Raw genomic sequence first — 21,449 nt, 5'->3', positions numbered from 1 at the left:
CTGTCAATTGCCCAAATCAAATCATTCCACTCAACAATCCATTTTCATATTTAAGAGGGGGAAAAAACCCTGACTTTTGGCTAAGAAATGCTTTGATAATTGCTTGTGTTCATATCACAATATATGAGGTGGTGTTTTAGAGCTCCTCCCAGGAGCTTGCCTGCCAGCTGCCCACCCGTCTCTGCCTTCCTAAGACAGGGTGGCAAATTTTAATTGCCACCCTTGGCATTCCAATTAGAGAGCTGAGCAAAAATGAAGAAGATCTTCCAAACAGCTGTACAAAGCCTAATTACCCAAGCCAAGCACACTACTCTGAAAGCCAGAAATGGATGGAGGCCTGAGCCCCACCGTCATGTGAGGTGGGTCGTGTGCACCCAAGGCTCCAGGCCTGAGCAAGACATGAGTGCCCCGCCCCCCAAGTACAGCAGAATTCCCACTGCCAAGGACAAGTACCTTTAAAAGCACTATGAGTCAGGCTCAGTACAGCTTTTGTCCTAGGAGGAGTTATAAGCAAACTGCTCTACCTTAGACCCACTCTATGTGCCATAGGAAACAGGTTCCGAGACCCGGGGACACAGGCTTGGCACTGCTTGATTGGCTCTGCTTCTAAGCCCTTCCCTGATTAGTGCTGTTTCCTGTGATTGTGTGTGTGTACGTGTAGACAAATGTGTGTGTGACATGTGCGTATGAGTGCGTGTAGACTGATGTTTGTGTATGTGCAGTGTGTGTGGAGACCAGTCTGTGTGTGTGTGTAGACTAGTGTGTGTGTATGTACATGTGTATGCAAGCATGTGTGTGTATACCAGTGTGTGTGTGTGTGTGTGTGTGTGTAGACCAGTGTGTGTGTATGCATGTGTGTGCGTGCATGTGCTGTAGACCAGTGTGTGTGTGTGTGTGTGTGTGTGTGTGTGTGTGTGTGTGTGTGTGTACCAGAGAACAGCCTCAGCTGTCGTTTTACAGGAACCTTCTACTGTGCTTTAAGAGACAGTGCCTCTCACTGGTCTAGAGCTCACTGGTTACACTAGCCTGGCTGGCCAGTGAGCCATGGTGATCTGTCTGTCTCCACCTCCCCAGCTCTGGGGTTATAAAGCTGCACCAGCTTCGACTAGGAGCCCTATGGACTACTAGCAGCCCCTATGGAAGGGCTTTCAGACATCCAAAGTCCTCGTGTAAGTGGAAAACAGCATCCCCACCCTGAGTTGTAACTGAAGACCTGTCAGTTAGTTTGCATCCTTTTCATCCAGGGTTTGGCAGAGTGAAGACAGCCCAGTGCAAGCCTTCAGCAACAACAACAACAAAAAAGTTCCACCCAGCAAGACAAGGTGGGCACCTGGGCTAGCCTGTTTTCTGTATTCAATAAACAAACACCTAGCACTCTCTCCTGCTAAGATTTCACAAATACCCTCTGGCTCCTCCCTATCCTACGTTTTCCCTTCTTCCTTCTTCCTGAAGTATTCACCCCCACTCCACCTGCAAGCTTCTCCATCAATATCAAACACAAGCAAGACATCACCTCCTCTAGGGAGCATTTCCAGGGCCCCGCAAGTGACTCCTCCTTCTGCATCCAGCTGGCCCAATAGGACTCGGTGCCCAGCAATACTTCTTTCTCACCACCAAGTGATGAATGGATGGCCACGTGAACACGAAAAGGACACCCCATGCCCGCTGTCCCCCAACATCACCTCCTGAGAGCAGACATGACTGAGGACCCTTACTCTTCTAGGGCTTGAAGCATGTTCCCGGGGTCCTCAGAAGTCAGGATGTCAATCACTTGGTCACTGAGGGAGAGATCCTGGCTCACACCATTAGCAGAGGCGAAGGGCGAGGGCTCCAGCTTGTTCTGAAGGTGCTGAGCCTGTAAAGGTGGAGAGACAGCTGAGTTGGCATGCTGGGAGGGAAGGCAGGGCTCTGCAGTCAGAGAGGCTGGCCTCCTCCCACCTCAGACCAGCCCCTGTCCAAGTCAGAGCCTCCAACTGTCTCACCAAATGAAAAGGATGCTGATTTCAACAGCCACACACAAGGGTGTTGAGTAGATAAAACAAAGATATGTAAAGACATCACCATATGTGCTCTGCTACTGAGCTGGAGGGGAGGGATTGGGGGGGTTGGTGGGAGTAGGAGAATGGGGGTGCATGGTGCTTAGGGATAGCTCAGTCAGGAACGTGCATGCCACTCAAATGTGAAGTCTTGAGTCCGAGTCCCACAGTTTTAGAAAGTCGGGTACAGAAGCAGAGCCAGGCAGAGCCCTGGGGCTGACAGCCAGCCAGCGTAACCTAACTGGTGAGTTCTGGGTTAATGAGAAATCCAACCTCAAAAACAAAAACAAGATGGGAGGCTCCTGAGGAGGAGAAGTCATGCACACACATGAACAAGCACGGCACATAGGTTGGGGTGTGGGGTTGGGGTAGGGGGGCAGGGAGGGAGAGCAGGGTGGAGACGCAGGCAGAGGTCAAGAGGACCAGGTGAGACAGTATTTTCTGGAAATGGCCAGACCACTGCACTTACAAATTTCCAGCAGCTGTGGTTGCCTGCACAAAACCTGCACAAGATCAAGCTGGTCAATATTCCACCACAGAGGAAAGAGGGGCGCCTGAACCCTCACCCCTGACTAAGGAAGTACTGGCAGGCTTCCTGGGAGGAGGCGCTTTGCTTTAGGGGTATGACCATGGGAGGCTGACCCTGTTGCAGTGAATTGCATGGAAATCACAAAACCGATGCATAGAGTAAAGTCAGGTGTAAGGCTCTTACACCTAGCCACATGTAAATCATCCATCAGCCAAACAGGAAATCGGCTTAAGTGTTCATCATACATAAACACATGATGGAATATAAGGTAGCCGTGAAGAGACGCCATCCTGTCTCAGTTACTGTTCTATTGCTGTGAAGAGACATCATGATGGAGGCAACTTAAAAAGAAAGCATTTGACTGGGAGCTTGCTTACAGTTTGAGAGGGTTGGTCCATGACCATCATAGTGGGAAGCAGATTGGCATGATGCTGGAGCAAGTAGCTGAGACCTTTACATCCGGATCCACAGACAGGGTGGGGTGGGGTTGGGGTAGTGACTGGGCCTGGTGTGGGCTCTTTATAACCTCCAAGCCCATCCCCAGAGAGATACCTCCTCAGTTCCAGTAACTGGAGACCAAGCAGCCAGATAGATGAGCCTCTGGAGGCTGTTCTCATTCAACTCACTACACTGTCAAAATGTGGATGGGCCAGGACAACGTTACATCTGAAACAAGCCAGGGACTGATCTCCGTCACGTGTGGACTCTAAAGAAGATGATCCATTAGAGGTTGAGCGTAGAGCAATGGTTGGCAGGGTTGGGGAGGGAGCAGGGGAGAAGCTGGGAGGTGGCAGCCATGTTGGGGTAGCCTGGAGGAAAATGCTGGGCAGCTCCATAGCACAGGGCAGCAGCCTGGTCACCAAGAAGGTGCCTCACATTTCACATTAACTGAAGAGAATATATACATTCTCCCCCATGCAAAGAAATGATGAACGCCTGAGGTGAGGAGGTTGCCATGCCCAACAGATCATTCCACACTGCACCCCCATGTGTCAAACTAATCACATTCTACCTGATAAAGTCACACAATTGTGTGTTCATTAAGAATAAATTTTAAGGAATTATTCTAGGAGCTTTTGCTTAATGAGTTAATTAATTTGCTTATTTGCTGGTCATGCTGTGGATTGGCCTAGCATAAGCTAGGCAAGTGCTCTACCATTGAGAGACATCACCAGCCCCGCGGTTAACAATGAGTTTGTGTCCCAGCACAAGCAAAGGTGAGCATCTATCCTTAGGTCCCTGGCAGGGTCTGACGTGGTCCAGAGTAGAGACACATCAGGCTGAAGAATAAATGTCCAGTTTACACCACCGCCGACCAAAACCTCTCCTTGGGGGGGGAGACTCACCCGGCATCTGGCCAGCATGCTTCCCTGAGGACACCAGCCCTGTGCCAGAAAGAACAGGGCCACCAAGGTCAGCATGAGGGAGACGAAGAAGGCTGCGATGAAGCCTGCTGCATGGAGACCGTGGTTAGGCAGAACCTGCATGGAGAGAGAGGTGTCTGAGGTTCCCCCATGCTACCACTGGCTGGTTCCCCAGTCAGGTAGATGGCCCCAAGGTAGCACAGAACAAAAGACAGGTGCTGAGAAATACCCAGAATCCACTAACCACAGAGACTGGAGGCAAGGGAATGCCTGCCAGGGGCTGGGACGAAAGGAATGAGTGTGACTGACTACTTATGGGTACAGAATCTCCATCGGGAGTGATGAGAATGTTCTGGAACTACATAGCAACGATGAGTGCACAATACTTGATTCATGCAATATCAATGCCAGTAAATTTCCTACTTTGTTATTATGTGCACGCATGTATGCACATGCACACACAAACATACACACACTACCCCACACACATGCACACATGCACACACTCACTCATACACATGCATGCATGCATGCATGCACACACATATAAAATCCATATTACAGAAGCTGAAACACCCTGCCATCAGTCAGAACATCTAGGTCTTGGAGGGGGCAGTTTTTTAACTTGATTTATTTTTATTTAGTGTGCGTTGTATGTATATCTGTACAAGGGTGTCAGGGCTCCTGGAACTGAAATTATAGACAGTTGTGAGCTGCCATAAGGAAGGGTACTGGGAATTGAACCTGGGTCCTCTGGAAGAGCAGTCAGTGCTCTTAACTGTTGAGCCATCTCGGGGCATCTGAGCTGCCATTACTTCTGCGAGCAGAGAAGGGCTCAGGGTATAGGACTACTCATGCAGCAAATGGATGGAAGACAGAGTGACAGAGTGGATAAAAGTATACAAAAGCTGACGCCTGTTTGGAAGGCTGGCACCAAAGAAACTCCTCTACCAGGGTGAGAGAATCCCTCTACTGGAGAGACAGGAACCAAAACGGCGGCTGTTAGAGCATTAGATCCAGCCTTTCAAGTCATCACTCCTAAGTGTCCCCACAAATGGCACAGCCAAATCCATCCCCCCACCCCCCACACACCAACCACTGTCAACAGAGATATGGGACACAATGCAACCTAAGCTGTGATGTCTAGGCAGAAAGCAAAAGAGGTGGTTATGACGACCTCCACCCCCAGTGCACGCTAACTTTCCTCCCCGCCCCTTGAAAAGAATCATTGCTCGTTATACACACCCCGATAATCACACATTTGCTGTACCCTTGCCTTTGATGGATTCTTCATAGCATTTATGAGGAGTGACATTGCACAATACGGCCTTTCAAGGGAGACTTGAAAGGACAGGCATTCAATACCGCATTGCAAAGACACAATGAAGGCTCGTTTAGAAAGTTTGGTTTTAATTATGCAGTAAATGTATCTATAGGCTTGAAAGGCAGGAAGCTAGTGCGCCAGCTGTAGTTCTCCCTGGTGGTAGGAGTGATGTCATTGTTCAGCTTTTCTGTGTGTGCAGAGGCTGGGTGCAAAGAAATCTCAGGATGTCCAGTGGCTACACAGTAATCCTGCCCACCCACTCCCCCAAACACAGGAAACAGGGGACACACATACCCACCTACTCCCCCAAACACAGGAAACAGAGGAATTTCCTCCAAATACAGGAAATGGGGAACACATATTACTTTCTGTGCCCACTTACTTCCCCAAACATGGGGAAAGGGGGACACACACACAACTTTCCCAGAAGAGATTTCAGCAAGTTTTGTTTAAATCTTTTGCTTTAAACCCCTACCCAGATCTAGCCAATGGTCCGAACATTCTCCACAGTTGAGTGGAGAGTGGGATATGACTTTCTTACGTACTCTGGTGCCTCACATTTGACCATGTCCCCTGGAGGGGGAGACCTGGTGGCACTCAGAGGAAGGACAGCAGGTACCAAGAAGAGACTTGATACCCTATGAGCATATACAGGGGGAGGTAATCCCTCTCAGGAACAGTCATAGAGGAGGGGAATAAGGGGAAAATGGGAGGGAGGGAAGAATGGGAGGATACAAGGGATGGGATAACCATTGAGATGTAACAAGAATAAATTAATAAAAAAAAATTTTTTAAAATCTTTTGCTGGGCCTCCATATCCAAGGAACAAGCAGGACAGTGGTTTGCTGCCCTTTCTCCCAGTGAACTGGAGGGGTGGCAGTGACAGCAAAGAGACTCCTAGCCTCCAAGCGATTAATGAACGTTCAGCTTGACTGCAGAAAGTGCCAATCATACATCACACATCCTAATGCAGCCTTGCTGTGACATGTCATCTTAGCTGTCAACTTGACTAGATCTGAATCAACCAGGGGACAAACTGCTGGGCACAGCCCTAAGGGACTGTGCAGAGACTATCTGAGGTCATTTGAAGTGGGGAGGCCCACCCTAAGTCTTGTTAGTTACTTCCAGTGGCAGCCCAGATAACAGGAGACCTGAAGGGGTAAGCTTCACAGTCGGCCTCCCTGGTGGTGAGCTCACCTGCCCTGTTTGAATGTTCACCCACGCTATTGCTGCTGGCACTGCTGCTGCCGCTACCTTCACCCTCCACTGACATGGGAGCCCAGCGTCTTCTCCCTTCCAGGGTGGGCTGAGGACCAGAGACACTCCAGGAATCCTCTAGGCCTTTGGAGCCACTTTAGGATTACTAAGGGATCCGGCCTGGTGCGCTGAGAAACTACCAGGTTCTCTGCCTGTGCTGTGTGAAGACAGCTGCTGTTGAACAATCTAGACCAGAGGTTCTCAACCTGTGGGTAATGGCCCCTTTGGGGGAGGGAGGGTCAAATGACCCTTTCACAGGGGTTGAATATCAGATATCCTGCATATCAGATGTTTATATTATGACTCATAGCTATAGAAAAATTACAGTTATGAGGTAGCAACAAAAAGAATTTTATGTTTGGGGTTTACTGCAATATGAGGAACTGTATTAAAGGGCTGCAGCATTAGGAAGGTTGAGAACCACTGATCTGGACCATCTTGTGCAGATCAATCTAATAAACCCCTTTAAGTAAGTTCCTTTGATTGGTTCAGAGAGCCCTGACTAATAACACCTGCTAATGCACCAATAGAGCAGAGCTTGGCTCAGGCACGCATCTCAGGGGATCCTCCCAGCCATGCAGACGTAGAGCATCCTGGTCATGGCCAGTTTCCAGGATCCTGCTTCTTTCCCAATAAAATGAAAATGTAGTGCCAGATCATCTTAAGGCCTCTTCCAGGCAAAAAGTCTCTTAACAACAAATAGGTGTCACCAGACATGGTAGCACACGCCTTTAATCCCAGCACTAAGCAAGCAGTTCTAGGTTAGCCTGGTCTATAAAGCGAGTCTAGGTCAGCCAGGGATACACAGAGAAACCCTGTCTCAAAACAAACAAACAATAACAACAACCAAAAACAGGTGTCAAGTGCTGACGGGAGTAGTAAGCCTAAGGCTGAAATGCCATGGAAGTCCAGCAAGGGGCAAAGAACCCACCCGCCTGGGGAGTAGAGGTGACCAGTCAGAGAAGCTGGCCTGAGTTCTGAAGGATGCCTTAGAGAAAAGCCTGGGGAAACAGAGGGTCCCAGTGGCCCCTGGAGGAGCCGAGAGGGTTAACTTTTCTGATGAAGCCTCCATAAGAAGCCCCTAAAGAAAGAGCTCAGGAAGATCTGTGTTCTAAAGAAGACAACTAGAGTCATGTGTGGAACTGAGGTCAGAACGAGGGTTAGGGGGCTAGAAAGCGATGTGGCAGAAAAAGCAACAGGGATGACATGAGTGCCTGCACACCACCACCTCAACTCAAAGCCTTGTGGGTTTGCCAATAGTGTTACATCCACCAGGTTCCATGGGCTCCCTGTAAAACCATGTGTTTGAGAATTCTCACTTCATAGCTAGCCATCTGTTATGGCATTCCGCTTCTTGTTAGTTAACGCATGCTCTTTACATATTAGGACATATGCCTTTCATATATACTCTAAATATAAATTATATTTATATAATTACACATAAAATATAAATACCTCTTCAAGTTTCCCACTAATCTTTATTGCTGTTGTTTTTTTTTTTTTTTTTTTTTTTTTTTTTAAGTAAAACTTCCAACTAAAGTTTAAAGGTAAAACTAAAATTTAAAAGTAAAATTCCGCCGTAAACTTTAAACCTCTACCCAGATCTAGCCAATGGACAGGACATTCTCCATAGTTGAGTGGAGAGTGGGGTATGACTTTCACACGTACTCTGGTGCCTCATATTTGACCATGTCCCCTGGAGGGGGAGACCTGGTGGCACTCAGAGGAAGGATAGCCGGCTTCCAAGAAGAGACCTGATACCCTATGAGCATATAAAGCGGGAGGAAGTCATAGTCACAGTCATAGGGAGAGGAGTAAGGGGAAAGTGGGAGGGAAGAAAGAATGGGAGGATACAAGGGATGGGATAACCATTGAGATGTAACAAGAATAAATTATTAAAAAAATAAAAAATAAAATTCCAAGTAAAAGTAAAATTACCCCAGATTATTACTCATTAACTTTCTATATATTACTTTATTTATATTTTGGCCTGATTAGAGCATTCACCTTCTTTCAGAAGATCCAGTCATTTGGCCCTAAATCCACACAGGACACTATTTTCTCTCCACTTAACAAGCCACCACCTCACTGCATGGACACACACCTAAGTTCTCTATCTCCCTAGGAGGATTGCCAGCAGTGAGCTTGGAATGACTCTGGCCGCTGTGACGCAAAACTCTGTGTGTGTGTGTCTTCATGGGCCCTGGGACCCCTCCCAGAGAGCATTGCAGCCTGCTGTCCTGGTGTCTGCCAGCTGCTAGTGCCCAGTCCACAGGCAGCTGGTAGGTCTGGAGGAATCCAAGACCTGCAGTTTATCTGGCACTGTGGGACACTCTCAGAGACTCTCCTCACCAGGGCGTGGAGAAGGACAAGATTCTGGGTGGTAAATGAAGAAGACATTTTCTTGAGATCTTATTTTCCTTAATAGGTTGGCTTTTTAGCTCGAGGTGGAAAATTAAAGAGGCAATAAGGCAGTCGACACATTCTCCCAGACGATGACCACATAGCAAGCAGACACATTCCATTGCTCCGTCTGATGACAATATTGGTGGTTCTCCCCCCAGTACAACCTTGTCACCTCTGCAAGTGTCCAGGGCAGACCTCCTGAACACACTCAGAGACAAGAAGCCAGCCTCACTGTCACACCTGGAGTTGTGTCCATCCTACAGCCAACATCAGCTTAACCCTGAAGCTATGCACAGCAGACCCCAGTCCCTAGAACACCTCATTGGGCCTCACCTATGCTTCTAGTGCCAGTGCAGCTCTCCTGGTACAAACACCACCTCATCCTGACACCGTAATGACAACAGCCATTCTCACTGATCACAGACCACTGGCAGGTTGGTGTTGCTCTCTTGCTACATAAAAGTGACACCAGCGATGAGTGCTGAGGATTCACGGAGACTTAAAGAAACACTGTGCTCCGCACAGACTAGCCCATTTGCCTGGATAGACGCCTGTGATATGGTTCTCATTTTATGTATGGGAAAGCTGAGGCCCAACCAGGCTGGAACATGCTGACGGTCAATTACGGTCATTGCAGAGTCAGGATTCAAAGCAGAGCATGTGGTTGTAAAGCCTGCTATGCCAACAGTACTGCGGAGCCTCACGTTCACATGCCTCATGGCTCCACTGCACAGAGACCCTCGAACAGGTCCCAGAGGGTACCTGGTGAGGGGGAGCCTGCAGCCTCCTTGTGGGAGGGCTGAGACTTGGAAGGCGGGGCACATCCATTAAGACAGTGTTCCTCATCACAATCATAAGGGCATGTGCCACCTCTTCAACTGAATGGCAATCATCATTGGGGGCAATCAACTCAATCAAGGGCTATTTTACTGACTGATTGTCACCTACCAGGTGAGGCAGTAAAAGGGACACAGAATGAACCAGATCTGGCTCTCTCCTTTGGAGCTCTCAGACCAACAAAAGGAACAGTGGTCTACATATTTAACTACATTACTGGACTGCAGGCTTGCTAAAAGCTAGACCCGGGCTTGGTTTCCATCTCTTCTGTGCAGGGCTTTGGCCCCTGGGAGGTGCTGAGCCTCGCTGCATGGCTGTGGAGTTTGTCACCAGAATACCTGGGATCAAAGGCCATACTACCATCTGTTAATCCTGCAAGCAAGAGTAACATGCCTGACTTTGCTGTCCTTCTTTTCTCTAAAGGCTAGCCTGTGAGCCTGGGCCTTAGCCAACATCTGGGAACCCACATTTAGGGGAGAACCCACCACTCACTTAACATGTACAAACAGTGTGATCCCTCTGAGCACCTGCCTCCTCCTTCCCCCACTCCTCCTCTTCCTCCTCCTCCTCCTCCTCCTTCTCCTCCCCCTGAAGTCAGGCAGAGGGTACCTGTATAGCATTCAATCCCTAAAGAACATGCACAGAAGCTCCTAGGACTCATTGCTGGGGAGTCCCCCGGGAGAAGACCTGAAGGTCGCTGAGGACTTTCTCTAGACTTCATTTTCTGTTTCCCCTTGGCTAACTTGGCTGTGCAGCTGTATGAGCCACTTTTCTTCTTGCTATGATAAAACACCTGATAAAGGCAACATAAGGGAGGCAGGAGTTCTTCCACATTACAGTCCACCATAGCGAGGAGACCATGACAGCAGGAGCTTGAGGCAGCTGGCCACATCACATCCACAAGCAGAAAGCAGAGAGAGATGAACACTGCTGTTCAGCTTGTTCTCTCCTTTTTATCCCCAGCATATGGGGGGGGGGGGTGGCAGCTATACTCGGGGTGGGTCTTCCCCCTTCAGGCACACCTATCCGGAGATGCCCACATAGGCGTGCCCAGAAGTGTGTCTTTTAAGCAATCCTAGATCCTGACAGTCAAGCAGCCTTTCCTAGTCCAGTCAGAGCCATGACAACCGTGAGTCTCTGGGGTCACCATGCCTAGGGGTGGCCTCAGAGAACAAGCCACTCTAGACATAGGATCATGGGCAAACTGCATGACCTCAGCTTCCCCATCTGTGAAATAAAGGTGATTTAATAGTGGGGTCTCTCTTACAAGCCCATGTCAAAGATGACAAGACTGAGCATTCATGAGCTGCTCAGGAGACCTGGCCCCTGAGATGCTGAGGAGGTGGAGAGCATCTCTGTGTAGTTTGGCTACAGCTTGATGGGGTTAAGGAACACCAGGGAAAATCCTGACTTTGGGTGCATCTGAGAGAGACTGCAGGCGAATCAAAACAGAAAGACATACCTAGAATGTGAGCATAGACAGGTGTCCCCGAGATTTGCCCTACCTGTAGGTGAACGTGGACAATACCTAGATCCTTTCCATGTGATTATGTTCAGGTGCTACCCAGTTGGCTGTCCCAGAATGGAAACCAATCCAGGAGCAAGTTGAATCTGTTTGTCTGTCTGTCTGTCTGTCTGTCTGTCTGTCTGTCTGTCTGTCTGTCTATATGTCTATCTGTCTGTCTCCTGATGCAGAGACACATTCTTCTTGTCTGGTTCATGACCACAGAATTCAAGATTCTTCTGCCTAAGACTATAGGCCACACACCAATGAGCACTGGGTTGTCAGACTTGCATCCTCAGATGAGTCACAGCATCAGCATCCCAGGCCTGAGAACTTCTAACTTGGGCTATGCCACAGGACTGGTATGCAAGGACTTTGCAGCCACCATCATCATGTAAGCCAATATGCCCTGTGGACTCACTCTCCTCTCTCCCTTTCTGGCTTTCCCTCCCTCCCTCCCTCTCCTCCCCCCTGCAAAAGGCTGACTAACCCACAGAGTGAGTCATACCTATTAGACACAGGCGAATGAGTGTGTGTGCTAGGAAGAAGTTCACTGTGAAGCAAAAAGGAAACACATTCCTAATGAATAGCCGAGACAGGGAGACTGCCTGCACATTCGGTGTCCTGGTGCAATCTGGGAAGACAATCTGTCCCCAGCAGCTGGGCCAGGACACTAGGCCCACATCAGTTAACTCAATCTAGAGACTTCCTACAAGATGTTCTCATAAGTTTGTTTCTATGGCGGTGTGAATATGCAATTTCCTCACAGGTCATGTATTTGAGCAATTTGGTTCCCAGGCAGTGGAGCTGTTTTGGGGACATTCTGGAACCTTTGGGGGTATGGCCTTGTTGGAGGAAGCACATGACTGGGGATGAGCTTTGAGAGCCCATAGCCTGTCTCTACCTGCTCTGTGTTTGTGGCTGAACACATCATCCTTCAGCGCCTTGGTCCTGCCGCCATAGCTTCCTGACATGATGGACTCTCATCCCTCTAGAACAGTGAGCTCAAATAAATTCCTCCTGTGTGCTACCTTAGCCACAGTGTTTTATTGCAGCAATAGAAACTGATACAGTTTCCATGGTGACCCTAAATTGCAACAAGTTGGCACTCAAGATCAATCATTCCAGAAGGTTGCTAAAAGAACCAGTTTCAGGACCCACGGGGCCCAAGACCCCACATAGCAGGGATGTAAGGCCCGTGGCTGGTACCGCCCCCCTTGGCTCTGAGGTCAGGCCACACATCAACACAGCATGAGCCTACGTGAGCTTGAGCACAGGATGGACCTGAACATTGTCTTACCGTTATCTGTTCTTCCACTGTGATGGTAAAGTGGGCTCTCATCTGAGTTCTGTTCTGGGAAAAAGAGAGAAGAAATGCTTCCGTCATGTGGAGTCTGACCCATGTCCAACCCACATACCTAAATCCAATGGTAACTGGCCCCTGGCTTCCGGGTAAGGTGGGGTTTGTCTGCCTCCTAAAGACTCTTCAGGAGACAGTGGGGCTGGAACTTCGGCTTCTCTACAGAAGACTGTAGCAACCCAAACCCATGTCCCGAGGGCTGAGAAGGTACACAGCTCTCTGTGGTGAACAGGGTGGGAGCAGTGCAGCCAGTCTAAACTCAGGCAACGTATTCATCTGCATTTGCCTCAGCTGTCTCATCTGTGAAATTGGAGCCACATAGAACTCAAAGGTGGCTAGAAAGTGAAGCTAATTAACATTGGACACGGAAGAGAAAGGACGGGAAGAAGGCTTTTATCAGGGAAGCTGCCCTTGTCAGCAGGTGACATCGCCCAGGGAAGGGAGGAAGGAGAGGGAACTGAAGGAGGTAGAGAAGAAAGGAAGGGAGGGAGGGAGAAAGGGAGGGAGGGAGAAAGGGAGGGAGGGAGGAAAGAAGGGAGGAAGGGAGGGAGGGAGGGAGGAAAGGAGGGAGGGAGGGAGGGAGGGAGGGAGGGAGGGAGGGAGGGAGGGAGGCCTGCCCCTGTGCCTTGTGGTCAGTATCCCCAAGCACCCATCCAAGGCAGTGGCATGGCCAAGTGAGGGTGACAGGGTTACCTGTGAGGGGTTCTGAAAGATGAGCAGGGCGGGAAGGTCCAGGTTTCCTCTAGTCCCAAGGGCTGTGGGGTCCAGTGAGGCCATGTAGCTGACAGAGTAGCACTCTCCTACTGCTCAGAGAGAGCAAGGGCAGGTCAAGAAGGAGGAAGGCCTCCCCACACCAAGCCACACCCCCACCCCCACGGCCTTGGCAACAGCCCTGACCCTGGTAGCCCTATACATTGCCACAGCTGGATTTCTACACTTCAGGGGATTCTGGGAGTGGTCCAGTGGGCAGAGTACATTAGAATTTGCTCTAAGCCTCCCAGCCAGAAGCAGGCACAAGCTGCTGGAAGCAGGGCTGGGCTCTCTGGCCCCTTTCTCGCTCTGTAGCACACTCATCTGAGTTCTCCCAGCGCACTGCCCACAGATAGCAGGACTCTCAGCTCCTGCAGGGTTCCAGCCCCTCAAGTGAATGGCAGAGCTGAAACACTACGCTTAACTTAGAGACAGCAAGACCACTGTGTAGAAAGCAGGCAAGAAGAGCCTGGAGCCTGGGAAGCAGTTTGTCTAGAAAAATCACCATGTCCGCATGGCTTTCTTACAAGGACAAAAGCTAAGATACTGAGAAGGAGAAGGCAGTTGCTGCCACCTCCCCAGATTGTAGTTATACATCCAGAACATTCCTGCCCATGTCCCAAGAGGGTGCCGAAGTTTAACACATAGAACCTGCTCCCTTTGGCAGTGTGCAGGAGACACTGTGACTTAGACCAGCCAGGTGGTAGGTAAAAACCACATAGCTCCCAGACCAGCTAAACCACACTTTTGAAAAGGGGGGAGGGGCAGGGAGCTGGGCATGATGGCACATGCCTTTAATCCCACCACTTGGCATAGGCAGGCAGATCTCTGTGAGTTCGAGGACAGCCTGATCTACAAAGAGAGTTCCAGGACTGCCAGGGCTATTACACAGAGAAACCTCATTTCAGGGGGGCACGGGGAAGGGGGGTGTCAAAGGATGATGATGGTAAAGGAGTCAGAGAGGGAACAAACTAGAGTCTGACTGGCCATTTGATTTTAGAGTCATTCATTGGGTGAATGGGTCGCCTGTCTCCTAACTTGAAAGTCAGTATTGCGTGCCAGTGTAGTGAGCTCGGGAACAGGTGAGCTGGACTTTGGCCTCAGGGAACACAGCTTCCTGGGCAGAACAAAGGCCTGGAATAAACAGGAGAATACGTCCCCAAGAATGGAAAGAGAGCACGATGCCCACCAACCCTGGGGCACTTCCCACAGGCCAGGCTGGGCTGTGTAGATATCCCTCTCCATCACTATGACCCTGACCTCTCCCAGTGGGTGTCACCATCCTTGGTGTAGGGAAGGACACGTGTTCCCCATGTGGTGGAGTAGGATTTAGTTAGTACCTAGGGTGAGGCATGGCTAGAGTAGGGACATTTAAGAGATGGGTCCCTGTGGGAGATTGGAGGCAGGGGGAGGGCTTGCAGTTGGAATCAAGTAGAACTCCCAGGAATGGTAACCTTAAGACCGATTCTCATGGAATAGAGGTGTGTTATGTTCTGAGCAGGACAGAGGGACCTCCCAAGACTGTCTGACGGACAGTGTCAGAACAGGCATGACCCAACAGGAGCGAGAACCATGAAAGATACTGGAAAGGAAGAGGTAGACAGTAGGGCAGTAAAAAGAAAAGAAAGCCAATACCAACTCCTGACTAGACTAACAGCCATGACACATGAGCTCATGCATGTCACTATAGCCATGCTCTGAGGCACACAGACCTATGAAGTCCAGGCTGCTCAGGCCAGGAGAATCCCAGACTGCCTGTTCTCTGCCCACACACAGCCCTTGTGCCATTCTCTGAACTCCAGCCTAAGAATCAATGTGGAGATTTGTTTCTGAATCTTTGAAAAGATAGCCCTGGGGGTGGCTTAGCTGGGATATGAACATTTTAGAACCTCTTTTAAACCAGAGCTACCAAACAGGTCACTAGCTGTAGATTGCTCCACTAGCTTCTGTCAATAGAACTGTGTTAAAGAAGATTAGAAGAGCCCATCCAGGCTCAAGGGGAAGGTGAGCAATGCTGAGCAGTGTGGGCCACACAGCAGAGTGGGTATGGGCAGATGAAGAACTGCAGGATGTAGCCGGTACCCAGGCTAATAAGGCTCAGGGCACCTGCTTCCATCTCAGCATGGCTGCTGCCCATGGCCCTGGGCATCTCCCTACCCACTCCAGCCTCAGTTTCTTCCTTTGCACAGGAGATGTTTCCCAACAAGAAAGGAGTCTCCAACCTCGTAGGGGAAAGGATAGCTCTGAAGTTGGTTAGTTAATCAGGGATAGGTCAACTGAGGAAGACCCTGTGGAAGCCAGCAGTCCACACTATAAACGACCCTTTGGCTCTGGATTGTGCCCAAAGGCCTACGTGTTGAAGGCCTGCTCCCAGGTCCGTGGCACTAGCATTGGCAGGAAGATGGATGAACTGTTCAAAGACACACGGTTTCTAGGCAACAGGGTCTATCCTCCGAAGGGATCCCCAAACTCCATTTGCTATCTTCTTTCCACAATAAGGTAAACCGCTCTACGCCATCATATGTTACTGTCATGTTATATCACCATAGGCCCAAAGCAATGGGGCCTGAAGCATCTAGAACTATGAGCCAAAATGAACCTTTCTCCTTTAGGAGACATTCAGCCCAGATTTTGTTACAGTAGTGGAAATCTTTTTTCTTTTTTTTGGGGGGGGGGGGTTTTTGGTTTTTTGGTTTTTTGGTTTTCTGAGACAGGGTTTCACTGTGTAGCCTTGACTGTCCTGGGCTCACTTTGTAGGCCAGGCTGGCCTTGAACTCACAGCAATCTGCCTGCCTCTGCCTCCTGAGTGCTGGGATTAAAGGCATGCGCCACCACGCTCAGCAGTGGAAACCTAATAGCACACAATGAACAACATGCTTACTCATGGATAGCCATGTCTAACTATTTTGTGATTGTGTTGCTGCGACTGATGGCAATCCACCTTTGCCTTTGTCTATCTTCTCATCTTCCTGACCGGCAGTAATTCTGGTCAACAGGGTGAAGAGTCACTATGAACTACTGATGGGCCACCGATTCACTCTAATGCACACATCTACCATTGTATCCAACTGAAGCTGATTAAAATAAAACTGAGACTGTATTTTAAAAATACCTGACACTTATTTCCCAATCCTTATCTCTGTCTAAATCAAATAGGAAATCCATAGTTTTAGCAGGAGACACTGGAGATTTGGGCGGGCGGGGGGAGGGGATGCTCCTGTCTTGCCACAATAGGCTAGCTCTGTGGTGGCCTTCCCCAAGGGAGATGCAGGAACTCATTCTAACACTCATCTCACAGTGGCCTGAAGCGGCAGTGGTTACCTGGCAGAAACCTCTTTCTGAAAGTCTGGATTCCGTCCTGAGTCTTATTTCCAGCCGATTCCTTCACAGTGAGGCCGGTGATCTTGTCTACCACAACCAGGTCCGAAAGGTTGGCTGACATGGGCGTCCTGGTGTTGTTCACTGACAGCTGCACGTGCATAACCCGTGACTCACTCTGCCCAGACACCTAGGACAGGGGAAAAGTGAGCAAGGGCAGCCCCCAGTTGGTCTGGCTTCCTACGATGACCCACAAGCCTGAGCCTCACACAGGTTCCCATGCTCTATCAGGCTCCACCTGACATGAGAAGGGGGGAAGGTGTGGACCCTCACTTGTCAAGCTGACTTAAAGACACTTTCAGAGAAACCAGTGCCCTGAGATGCAGTGAAGTCATCCCTACAAAGAAATCTCCTGAGTGCTGAAAGCTCAGCCGGGGTCACTGAAGATGCGGCTCTGACTCCACAGCCAGATCTCTGGGGGCCATTTGCTGTCCAGTGGGCTCCCTCCTCCAGGCTGGTCTACTCCACCCAGGCTCTGCTCCACCATATGTGTGACTTGCTGTGTTTGAATCTGGAGCCCCTCACCCCGAAGGCCTGGCCATTAAAGCTCTGGCCTCAGTTCACAGAATTGTCAGAAAGCACTATCCAGGAGCTGGGGAGATGGCTCAAGTGGGTCATTAGAGGTGCAAGAGAGGACACTGGAGTCCGGATCCTCAGAACTCAGGTAAATGCCAAAAAGAGACCAGACCCTGGAGCAAGCTGGCTAGCTAGACTAGCTGCCGTGGTAAGCTCTGGTTTAAGAAAGAGATGCCCTCTCAGCATTCAAGGTGACAACTGATTAAGGATGCCACATGACACCAGCTTCTGGCCTCTATGCACATGCATACACACACACACACACACACACACACACACACACACACACATGCACATACACACACCTACACATACAAACATACATACACACAACTACACACACATACTTACACACACATCTACACAAACACACGCACATACTTACACAAACACGTACACATAGAAATACACATACCTACACACACCCATATACACACAAACACACCTACACACACACCTACACACACACCTACACACACAAACATGCATATATATATACCTACATACATACACCTACACAAACATACAAAAACATACACACACTAACACCTCCCCACACTCATACACCATATCACTGTTCATCGTGTCGGATAAACATAGCACACTTTCACCCTGCTCTAAGTGACCACCAAGTTTTTACTAACAATGACTTAAAACCAAAAGGCCCCAGTAAGCATAGTGAGACCACGTGATCTCGGGCCTCCTGTTCTTTCTTCATTGCCCAGATGTCAAGGTGAGCACACAGACCCACTGTTTGCCAGTTCCTAAATACATGATGTGCTCAGAGCTTTGGGCAAAATCCAATTATTTTCTCCCCTGGAAACTTACCAGTGAGCATTTTTGAAATACCAGTCCATTCTCAGAGGAACTTTCTCTTGAAATATCTCTATACTACAATAAAACATAAAAAAAAAATCATTAGAAAGTGAGAAAAACTTCATGTTCTACCTGTCCGACGTAAATGTAAGATGAGAAACTCTTTAAAGGACACCGCAGGGATTATTTCTGCTGATCCCAGCTTTCAGGAACTTGAAATATTTCATTTAAACTGTGTTAAAGGATCATGAATCAAAGCCTGGGAGGAAAAGGGAGTCGCGATGTGAATCCCAGCTCACTCTTGGGCTGGGCCAGATCCAGACAGTTATCAGCCTGGGAGATAAAACCAGGATACAGAGTCCAGAAGGCTGAGTTCTAGTATAACCATTTACTTACCAAGTGTCCTTGGACACATCACTCAGCCTCTCTAGTGTCAAATCCCTCTCTAAAAAGTGACCATCTCAAAACCTCCCGGAAGCTTGCTTAGCTGAATCAAGGGGTGAAATCTGGTTCCAGCTAAGTCCAGTTGAATCCCTATACTCTCCACTGGGGCCTAGAAGGTTCCAGCTCTTCCCACCATGTGGTGGTGGTGATGATGGTGATGAAGGTGATGATGGTGGTGGTGGTGATGATGATGATGAAGCCAACACTGGATGGATCCCCTCGGGTACCAGATCCTGTGCTATACATACCAAATACTCATCTGAGCAGACCTCATTTTGATCCTCTCTTCCATCCACACTTGGCTCCTAAACCAGGGTAACTTTGTGCCTGATAATGATCCTGACTAGTGCTGCTCTCACACCCTCTGTTTGTTGTTTGCTATGCGCTGGAGAAAGAGGGTAGATACCAGGGCTGGGTGGACCCAAGGCAGGGTCTAGTTTTGGTAGCTTCCAGCAGGTGAGTGTCTGAGTCCTCTCATGCGACTGTAACAAAATACCTGAGTCTAGGTGACTTAGCAAGAAGGAGTCACTGTAAGCGGCTGCGATGAATCACTGAAAGCTTTAATGAGGCTTTGAGCTGAGTAACAGGTATGGATTGGGCTGTAATAGGCTCCGAGATGAGGTGGAGGGAAGGCTGGGATGAAGTCATCTTGGAGATGACTCGAGAGGCCACAATCAAAAGTCAGGACGTAACGTAATTCAGACAAGCTCTTTGCCACTTTAGAACATGGGTGGCCTTTCCTCCAGTTCACGTTACCTTGTTCCTTCCTGTCTAGGACTTTAATCAGGACAGCTTTCCCTATCTGTGCACACGCGTGTGCGCGCGCACACACACACACACACACACACACACACACACACACCACCCCAGTGACACATAGTACTGACGTTTTCAGGGGGAAAAAAGCCAGTCTGCGCCAAGGATTCTGCAAAGTTGACTGATCCATCTGCAGGTCCTTGACTGTGGAGAGTGGGAATACTGCAGGCCTAGACTCTAATGATCTGAGGCAATCAACAGCATCCTTAACAGCCATTCATTCCCACATCTCTGTCTGACCTAATATATCCTATGATAACAGGTAAAACCCTCTGGAGTGTATTAACTTGGCGGAACTCTAGCCTTCACCAATCCAAAACAAAAGCTCAGAACATCATCACACAGAATATGCTACAACCTGTCAGTCAAATATTCCCACTAACATACTCGAAAACTGACTTGGGTTAAGAGACTTTCTTTTGTTCTGGCAACTGCAGTAACTTCATCAAGCCATTTTTATATCAGAGCATGGTACCTGGGGCAACCTGAAACCAAGCCCATCCGTGCTGCCCACTTACTCAGAACAGCAGGACCTTGCCAGAAAGCTCCTCTCTACTCTGCACTCCACGTGGGCCTCAGCCCATCTAGCAGTTCCCCAAACACTTTCCTGGCACCTCTGGACAGTGCCTGCCACATCTGGCCCCATCCATGCTGCCACAAGGACAACCGCTATACCAAATATCTACCAGCACCACTACTTATTTTCTTCTCCAGCCGAGAGAAAATAGGTCCCTTCAGAGTTGGAATTGGCCTTGATGTGTCTTATTCTCATGACCCAAGCACCGGGGGACAGGGCTTAGCACTGGCGGGCCCTCCTGGGCAACCTTAATGAATGGCTGGCTTGAACATCCGGTTCTCAACATCAACCCTACACTTTCTTCTCACCTCCCGCTGGTGCTACAGGGTCACTGCACAAAAGGTCTGAGTTTAAATGGAGCTGTTCCAGCTGCTTCCAGTTACTGGGACCCTTAAGCACAGTCTGCATTTTACATTTCAACAGCCACATGGAGTTAGCAGCCAATGCAACCAGGTAGATGGACGAATGCTGCTTAGTCCTGAGCTTTTCCACTCAGGTCCACAAAGCACTTCCCTACGAGACCAAGCCTGTGTGAGCAAAAGCTCAGGATGCCAGGCCTATTGAGCATGCTCCCTGAAATTGCACATATCATGACCTCAGGCTCAACTATAGACAGAAGAAGCATTACACCCTTTCTGTCATACTTTGAAGAATTAAACTGGACAGTGTACACAGAGCAGTTAGCACAGGACTGTGCATACAGTGACCCAGGGCATAGGCTGTTCCCGTCACTGTGACTGCTGTGTCATCACTATCATCATTTCTATAACACTCTTCAGAGGAAACTATAAAAAATCACCACCTTGCACCCAAAGAAAGTTAGACTGAGTGCCAGTACTAGAAGTAAAGGTACTGAGACCTGGTGATTGCTACAGACCAAGATTCAGACAGCAGGTATCAAAGACACACAACAGATGCCTGAGGTTAGCTGCTCTGAGAAATCACTAAATACATCCTCACAGGACTTAGGAAAAGTACAAAAAAAAAAAGAGAATATATACAACACATTCTATGGACAGCATTGTTTATATTGTAGTATTTTATACAGTGCATATACAATACACTACTTACATAGCTTCACTATATAAACATAATATTAGAAGGTAGTAAGAGGGACTGTCTACTTTGATTTCTGTTGCTACGGTAAACACCTTGACAGAAACCATGAGAAGGAAGGGTTTATCTGACGTAACAATGAACTCCAGGTTACAATGTGTCACTTTGGGGAAGACAAGACAGGACCACAAGCACTTAGTCACATAGCATCACAGTCAAGAGAGCAGAGAACCAGGTCATGTGACCTGCTGCTGCTGCTGCTGCTGCTGCTGCTGCTGCTGCTGCTGCTGCTCAGCCAGCTTTCTTCACTCTTACACAGCTCAGTGCCCAGTACACAATCTAGTGCGCCCCACATTCTGGGAGCATCTTTCCACTGTAACTCTTAATTTGCTAGTTAAAACTAACCAGCACATGTAGGG

At 48.9% G+C, this 21,449-nt stretch overlaps 1 protein-coding gene across 1 annotated transcript in view; it reads right to left on the bottom strand.

Annotated features, from left to right (window-relative positions):
• The window catches only part of Evc2 (EvC ciliary complex subunit 2), an 84,407-nt gene that overhangs the window by 58,877 nt on the left and 4,081 nt on the right, over positions 1-21,449 (bottom strand). Inside the window, exons 2-7 of the mRNA XM_051164847.1 lie at positions 18,150-18,212; positions 16,689-16,875; positions 13,311-13,420; positions 12,558-12,611; positions 3,912-4,046; positions 1,716-1,855 (exon numbers count right to left, since the gene is read on the bottom strand). Of these exons, the coding sequence (XP_051020804.1) occupies positions 1,716-1,855; positions 3,912-4,046; positions 12,558-12,611; positions 13,311-13,420; positions 16,689-16,875; positions 18,150-18,212 (689 nt within the window). The remainder of the gene's footprint in view (positions 1-1,715; positions 1,856-3,911; positions 4,047-12,557; positions 12,612-13,310; positions 13,421-16,688; positions 16,876-18,149; positions 18,213-21,449) is intronic.

This window comes from Acomys russatus, chromosome 22, assembly GCF_903995435.1.
Source record: "Acomys russatus chromosome 22, mAcoRus1.1, whole genome shotgun sequence".
Taxonomy (NCBI): Eukaryota; Metazoa; Chordata; class Mammalia; order Rodentia; family Muridae; genus Acomys; species Acomys russatus.
Note: the sequence above shows the minus strand (reverse complement) of the source record. Positions and strands in the feature narration are given on the sequence as shown.